General features: G+C 46.5%; 1 protein-coding gene across 1 annotated transcript in view; it reads left to right on the top strand.

The window, feature by feature from the left end:
- pip5k1ba (phosphatidylinositol-4-phosphate 5-kinase, type I, beta a) overlaps positions 1-7,638 on the top strand; it is a 17,094-nt gene extending 9,456 nt beyond the window's left edge. Inside the window, exons 7-14 of the mRNA XM_072453765.1 lie at positions 557-637; positions 1,044-1,092; positions 1,197-1,237; positions 1,342-1,385; positions 3,662-3,802; positions 5,798-5,876; positions 6,487-6,583; positions 7,518-7,638. Of these exons, the coding sequence (XP_072309866.1) occupies positions 557-637; positions 1,044-1,092; positions 1,197-1,237; positions 1,342-1,385; positions 3,662-3,802; positions 5,798-5,876; positions 6,487-6,583; positions 7,518-7,520 (535 nt within the window). The 3' untranslated portion in view covers positions 7,521-7,638. The remainder of the gene's footprint in view (positions 1-556; positions 638-1,043; positions 1,093-1,196; positions 1,238-1,341; positions 1,386-3,661; positions 3,803-5,797; positions 5,877-6,486; positions 6,584-7,517) is intronic.
- The last annotated feature ends 584 nt before the right edge of the window (positions 7,639-8,222 follow it).

Below are 8,222 nucleotides of genomic sequence, written 5' to 3'. Positions count from 1 at the left end.
GTGATGAAGAGGAGGAGATGGAGCGGCTGAGGAGGCCGATGGTTCTGCTGTTGTGGTTAGGGTTAGGGCTGCAACAAGATAAAATATCATCAAATGTATCATCATGAAATCGATTTATTTTGTTTTCATTTGACCTATATTTAACTAGGTTAGTACTTCGGCCAAAAGGCAGCATCAGAGATCCAACCTAGAATCTGATGATGTCGTTATCTCAGATGGTGGGCAACGGCCAATGTGGGGCCAATGTGGGGCCAACGTGTTTTTTGAACGAAATCTCCAAAACGTTGAGCCTTACCTTCATTTGTCAGGGATCGGCTCCACAAACCTCTCATATTAATCTCAACAACACATCTTTGTAGTTTAATAATGGCACCACTCTCTGAAGCTATTGTAAAGAACATTATTTCAATTGTGTTAATTCATGCTCACAGACAAAAAAAACATTGCATTCTGGGAGGCACTGGTCCTTCTGCTTCCTCCACATGAAGAAGTGCATGTGTCCATACATACAGTGTGTCGCAGAGAAGTATTGAACGTGGATGTTTTTGTGTTGCAGTCTGGGAGGGATTCCTGCCAAACACAAAGATGAAAACCTGCTCATCTTTTTGGGCATAATCGACATCCTGCAGTCGTACAGGTGAGGGCCAACAAACACGAGGTCCCGGGGCCGTACAGTCCATCACAAACATACAAACTGGGCCTATTAACATACCACAAAACAGCTATTACCGGTATTTAGGTGGTGGAATGTCCTCTGCAGACAACACATGTGCAGTGAGGGAATAAAGAGATGCTAACGCTGCAGTTTGGACCTCCAAAAGCAAGTTCTGAAATGCATGGAAGTCTTGTATTAGTTTAGCAGTTCATATTTCAGTCCTCTTTCAAATCAGATTTTCATTCCACAAAAATCCATTCATTTGGTTTTGAGATGAAATACATGCTTCACCCCTACAGTGATGTCTATGCAACTTTAACAATATAGAGCCAAAAGCATTGTCACAATGACAGGAGCATATTTATAATGATTTAATTTTTTTTCTCAGATTAATTAAAAAGGTGGAACACTCCTGGAAGGCTCTGGTCCATGATGGGGTACGAGAACTTTCATTATTCTATTGAACCGCTGCTTTCTGACATCCAAAACACTGGACCTTTGCATCCTCACACTCTTTAACTTGTTATGTGTCTTGCTCTAGGACACAGTATCAGTTCACCGGCCGAACTTCTATGCCGACAGGTTTGTTTGTTTGTTTGTTTGTTTATTTATTTATTTGCTCTCAGTTAATGAGCATTTATGACAATTCTATAAACACAGGATCATTTTCATTCATTATCCTGCAGGTTTCTCAAGTTCATGGGTTCCACAGTCTTCATGAAACTCCATCGTGAGTCACACCACTGACTCCTCCCTCTCACACAGCTGACCCTTTGACCTGTCACCCCTCTGACTCCTGTTTCTCCCTGTCGCCCTTTGACCTGTCACTCCTCTGACTCCTGTTCCTCCCTGTTCCCCTTTGACCTGTCACTCCTCTGACTCCTGTTCCTCCCTGTCGCCCTTTGACCTGTCACTCCGCTGACTCCTTTTCCTCCCTGTCGCCCTTTGACCTGTCACTCCGCTGACTCCTGTTCCTCCCTGTCGCCCTTTGACCTGTCACTCCGCTGACTCCTGTTCCTCCCTGTCGCCCTTTGACCTGTCACTCCTCTGACTCCTTTTCCTCCCTGTCACATTTGACCTGTCTCTCCTCTGACTCCTGTTCCTCCCTGTCGCCCTTTGACCTGTCACTCCTCTGACTCCTGTTCCTCCCTGTCGCCCTTTGACCTGTCACTCCGCTGACTCCTTTTCCTCCCTGTCGCCCTTTGACCTGTCACTCCGCTGACTCCTGTTCCTCCCTGTCGCCCTTTGACCTGTCACTCCGCTGACTCCTTTTCCTCCCTGTCGCCCTTTGACCTGTCACTCCTCTGACTCCTTTTCCTCCCTGTCACATTTGACCTGTCTCTCCTCTGACTCCTGTTCCTCCCTGTCGCCCTTTGACCTGTCACTCCTCTGACTCCTGTTCCTCCCTGTCGCCCTTTGACCTGTCACTCCGCTGACTCCTGTTCCTCCCTGTCGCCCTTTGACCTGTCACTCCGTTGACTCCTGTTTCTCCCTGTCGCCCTTTGACCTGTCACTCCTCTGACTCCTGTTCCTCCCTGTCGCCCTTTGACCTGTCACTCCGTTGACTCCTGTTCCTCCCTGTCGCCCTTTGACCTGTCACTCCTCTGACTCCTGTTCCTCCCTGTCGCCCTTTGACCTGTCACTCCTCTGACTCCTGTTCCTCCCTGTTCCCCTTTGACCTGTCTCTCCTCTGACTCCTTTTCCTCCCTGTCACATTTGACCTGTCTCTCCTCTGAATCCTGTTCCTCCCTGTCGCCCTTTGACCTGTCACTCCTCTGACTCCTGTTCCTCCCTGTCACCCTTTGACCTGTCACTCCTCTGACTCCTGTTCCTCCCTGTCGCCCTTTGACTTGTCACTCCGCTGACTCCTGTTCCTCCCTGTCACCCTTTGACCTGTCACCCCTCTGACTCCTGTTCCTCCCTGTCGCCCTTTGACCTGTCACTCCGTTGACTCCTGTTCCTCCCTGTCGCCCTTTGACCTGTCACTCCGCTGACTCCTGTTCCTCCCTGTCGCCCTTTGACCTGTCACTCCGCTGACTCCTGTTCCTCCCTGTCGCCCTTTGACCTGTCACTCCGCTGACTCCTGTTCCTCCCTGTCGCCCTTTGACCTGTCACTCCTCTGACTCCTGTTCCTCCCTGTCGCCCTTTGACCTGTCACTCCTCTGACTCCTGTTCCTCCCTGTCGCCCTTTGACCTGTCACTCCTCTGACTCCTGTTCCTCCCTGTCGCCCTTTGACCTGTCACTCCTCTGACTCCTGTTCCTCCCTGTCGCCCTTTGACCTGTCACTCCTCTGACTCCTGTTCCTCCCTGTCGCCCTTTGACCTGTCACTCCTCTGACTCCTGTTCCTCCCTGTCGCCCTTTGACCTGTCACTCCTCTGACTCCTGTTCCTCCCTGTCGCCCTTTGACCTGTAACTCCTCTGACTCCTGTTCCTCCCTGTCGCCCTTTGACCTGTCACTCCTCTGACTCCTGTTCCTCCCTGTCACCCTTTGACCTGTCACTCCTCTGACTCCTGTTCCTCCCTGTCGCCCTTTGACCTGTCACTCCGCTGACTCCTGTTCCTCCCTGTCGCCCTTTGACCTGTCACTCCGCTGACTCCTGTTCCTCCCTGTCACCCTTTGACCTGTCACTCCTCTGACTCCTGTTCCTCCCTGTCGCCCTTTGACCTGTCACTCCTCTGACTCCTGTTCCTCCCTGTCGCCCTTTCACCTGTCACTCCTCTGACTCCTGTTCCTCCCTGTCGCCCTTTGACCTGTCACTCCTCTGACTCCTGTTCCTCCCTGTCACCCTTTGACCTGTCACTCCTCTGACTCCTGTTCCTCCCTGTCGCCCTTTGACCTGTCACTCCTCTGACTCCTGTTCCTCCCTGTCGCCCTTTCACCTGTCACTCCTCTGACTCCTGTTCCTCCCTGTCGCCCTTTCACCTGTCACTCCTCTGACTCCTGTTCCTCCCTGTCGCCCTTTGACCCGTCACTCCGCTGACTTCTCCCTGTTACCTCTTGCAGCTCTGCGGGGCGCCTCGTCCAAGAGAAAGCGTGGGTCTCTGTACGCTGCTAAGTCGGCCTCTCAGGAGGTGCTGTCCACTCTGAGAGAGGAGAAGAGGACTGAGAAGAAGGCACAGAGCATGGAGCAGCTGGACTCAGACTGTGAGCACTACACACAAACTACTCCACTTACTGTTCTTTTGAAAATACATTAAGTGTTCAGTTCATGGTCATATTGACTGTTGAAAGTTACATTATATTGTGTGGGCTTAAGTCAAATAAACATTACTGTAAATAAATTAATTGATAAACATCTCTCATCCGTCATAGGAACACACAGATACTGTACATAAGCCGTGTTTGGACTGACCCTGACCCCCAGTAGCTTTAGATTGGTTCTTCCAATCTGTGTGTCTCCCCCCTCCTGTGGGACTGAGCTCATCCCAGTGCCCAGCCTCCATTACCCAAAGCTCATGACCTTTAGGTGAGAGTAGGAACATATATTCAATGGTAAACTTTAAATGTGTTTTTCCTCTAAGTGTCATATTACACTGAGTCCAAGACAAGTTTCCCCCAGGGGACAATAAAGTTTATTCTTATCTTATCTTAAACCTAGAGCGTTGTCTTTCGGCTCAGCTCTTTCTTCACCACAACAGTTCGATGCAGCGACTGCATCACTGCAGCCGATCACACTGTCAATCTCACGCTCCATCCTTCCCTCACTCGTGAACAAGACCCCGAGATACTTGAACTCCTCCACTTGGGGGAAGGACTTCTCACCCACCTGGTTTGATGGAGCCATCAGGACAACATCGTCTGCAAACAGCAGAGATGAGATCCTGTGGTCCCCAAACCGGACACCCTCCGACCCCTGACTGCACCCTCCGACCCTTGACCGCACCCTCCGATCCCTGACCGCACCCTCCGACCCCTGACCGCACCCTCCAACCCCTGACCGCACCCTCCGATCCCTGACCGCACCCTCCGACCCCTGACCGCACCCTCCGACCCCTGACTGCGTCTAGAAATTCTGTCCATAAAAACTATGAACAGAACCGGTGACAAAGAGCAGCCCTGAGGAGTCCCACATGCACTGGGAACAGGTCTGACTGCCGGCAATGAACACAGCTCCTGCTCCAGTCATACAGGGACCGGACAGCTCTGAGCAAAGGGCCCCGGACCCCGTACTCCACAATACTCATCCTGGATCTGAGGTTGAATTATCGGTCGGATTCTCACCGGAGAGATCTGCCAATCATAACGTACTGTCCCTGACCGCCATGTTGAGACGTGTCAGCCAAGACATTGATTTTAGATTGGACCAGTTTTTGTTTCTTTTCATACCTTGGCATGACTAATAATTTGATCAAGATTAAAAATATGTATATGCACCGCATCAAGGAGAAGGCCTAGAGTCAAACTGTCAACGATTTGGGTGTAAATCATGAATTGAATATGCATTTTTACTTATAACTACACCATTTCCTATAGTTGTTTTTGCTTGGATTCTTTAGCGGTCGTAGTGTGCAGTTTGGGTCAGATGCACCGTCAGCTCATACCACTACTACTACTACTACTACTACTACTACTACTACTACTACTACTACTACTACTACTACTACTACTACTGCTACTACTACTACTACTACTACTACTACTACTGCTACTACTACTACTACTACTACTACTACTACTACTACTACTACTACTACTACTACTACTACTACTACTACTACTATTACTATTGTTGTATTTGCTGAAGATGTCATTGAAGCATAAATTATTTTTGTAAGTAAGTTGCACTGTAAGGTTAATAATTATAATTAGGTCATTTGGGCAGCATCTTGATAGATTATTGACTGGAATTTATTTCACATTTGTTCTAATCATTTTGGTGTTTTTTTCTGTCTGCTTAAGACCCAGACTTGGACCAAAGCCCTAAGACAGGATGTGGTCATGAACATAATAACCATAGTACTTTTTACTTTTGAGTCCAGTTTAAAAATGTATTGTAATAAAAATAAAAAGTATCCACTGTAAAAATGTGAGTCGATACCTCAAACGTTTACTTAAGGACAGGACTTTTACTTTTGTTACTTTCTGCCTCTGCACTTTGTTCTGATCATTTGTCTTTGTGTCTGTGTTGTCCTGCTGCAGTCTCCAGCTCTGCTCAGCCCCCCAACTATGTGCCCAGGGCCACAGTGACCTTCCAGTGCAGCGACGAGCCGGACGACAGGTGAGTCTGCAGTTTATCCAGCCCGGCCCCCGGCCCTGGCTCCGGCCCCGGCCCCGGCCCCGGCCCCGGCTCCGGCTCCGGCCCCGGCTCCGGCCCCGGCTCCGGCTCAGACCCCGGCTCCGGCCCGGGCTCTGGCCCCGGCTCCGGCTCCGGCCCGGCCTCGGCTCCGGCTCAGGCCCCGGCTCCGGCCCGGGCTCTGGCCCCAGCTACGGCTCCGGCCCGGCCCCGGCTCCGGCTCCGGCCCTGGCTCCGGCCCAGCATAATTGTCTTACTTATGTGTAAATATTATAAAAATGGTATAAAATAATTAAAACCGATTATCCACCTGAAAAACAATATAGCTTCAACTAACGTCAGCTTTTACTATGATTTATTCCTAAATGAATGATCATAACATTATCCTGAGCAGATCCACAGATTACCAACGTTTTGTGACAGTCTTATACAATGGAGCATAATAGTTAAGATACATTTATTTCCTAAAAACAACTAAATTTATCCCAAAAAAGTTGGTCCACCGCTGCTCCACGAGAGACAATGGACAGAAAATGACTTTGATAGTTTGCACATGTTTAGCCGGCTCTGAAGCCTGTGGTTGCCGTGTGTGCAGTGAAGAGCGCCGCGCCTCCAGCTCCACCATCGCTCTGGACGAGCCGCTGGCCTCTCTGAGCCGCAGCCAATCAGACGACGAGCTGGATGTCTACCTGGTAAGCAGCGGCCAATCAGACGCTGGTAATCTTACATTCTTACATTGTTCTTTTAAATTTACTCAAGTACATCGAATTTAGTAACTTTTTGAAATATATTTTGGTATTAATTTATAGTAATTACACTCAACTTTGCCTTAATATTTTTCTTGTATTAGTCTTTTTCACATACTTCCCTTAATAACGCATGAAGACTGAAATCCTAATGAACAAATGAATGACGACATAATGAAGGAGTTATTAGTGTTAGTGGTATAAATGAAGTAGTTGCCAATCCTGAATCTGTTTAATAAACTGTTCATTATGAATTGAGTCTTTTTCCATGCTTTATTAAGGATATTAAATGTTAGTTACTAGTGTTGAGTAATATATTGTACAGTCTCTTACTTGAGTAAAAGTGTTGGCTCCTAAAACTACAGGTGACAAAAGCAGCACGTTGACCACAGTCATTTCATATTATGAAATAATCATTTCATAATATGAAATAATTATGTTTCTTGCACTTGTTTTACCCCTGAAGTCGATAATCTATCTGTGGTTTCTCCCTTCAAAATGGACTTTGTGCCCACAAATCACTCTTATAGTTACTCTTACAGTTACTCTAATAGTTACTCTTACAGTTACTCTTATAGTTACTCATACAGTTACTCATACAGTTACTCTTACAGTTACTCTTATAGTTACTCTTATAGTTACTCTTACAGTTACTCTTATAGTTACTCATACAGTTACTCATACAGTTACTCTTACAGTTACTCTTATAGTTACTCTTATAGTTACTCTTACAGTTACTCTTATAGTTACTCATACAGTTACTCATACAGTTACTCTTATAGTTACTCTTATAGTTACTCTTACAGTTACTCTTACAGTTACTCTTATAGTTACTCTTACAGTTACTCTTACAGTTACTTGTTTGCTGTGTGTCTTTCAGTGAGAGGAGCCTTGTGACCCCCAGATCCCTCACACTCGTCTGAACACTACAGGCACGGGGCCCCTGGCTCCTGGCCCCTGGCTCCTGGCCCCCTCCACAGGGGCCCCCTCCACAGGGCCCCTGTGGGGGCCCCCTCTCCTCCTTCTGAGTGGCTGGTTCACCGAAGACAAGATATTTATTTGTGCAGCAGTGTTTCAATGAAGTGACAAAATATCATTAGTTATTTGTGAACTTGTGTTTATCAAACCAGGATTATTTCTCTTTTGGTAAATCATAAATGACTCTTAAAAAATAAGTTACATATTCTGAAAGTCTTTTAAACTCTTTTATAGCAATGCACTATGACGTGATTATTATATTAATATTGTGTCTCCAGAGTAAGTGCAATACTAATACTAACCTGCACTTGAAAGTGAAGTCTGTTGAAATTCTTCGCCAGATGATAAAAGTGATGTTAAATGTGTGTATGTATAATATATATATGATATATATATTCATATATATATATATATTTCATTGTTTTCATGTATGTGCATTCTAAATGCCTCTAGAACAATAAATTTCAATAAATTCATTGTACCATCTAGTTTCAGCTTCCTGTTTTATGCATTTTGAGGAATTTTTCCCATTTAAATGATATAAATTTAATTTTAAAATTTGAATTGTCCTTATTCCTCATCATTCTGAAACCAGTTATTTTCTTCT

Source organism: Eucyclogobius newberryi, unplaced genomic scaffold, assembly GCF_026437365.1.
Source record: "Eucyclogobius newberryi isolate DKJ021-1_F unplaced genomic scaffold, fEucNew1.0.hap1 SCAF_2, whole genome shotgun sequence".
Taxonomy (NCBI): domain Eukaryota; kingdom Metazoa; phylum Chordata; class Actinopteri; order Gobiiformes; family Gobiidae; genus Eucyclogobius; species Eucyclogobius newberryi.
The sequence above is the reverse complement of the archived record's forward strand: the minus strand, read 5'-3'. Positions and strand labels throughout refer to the sequence as shown.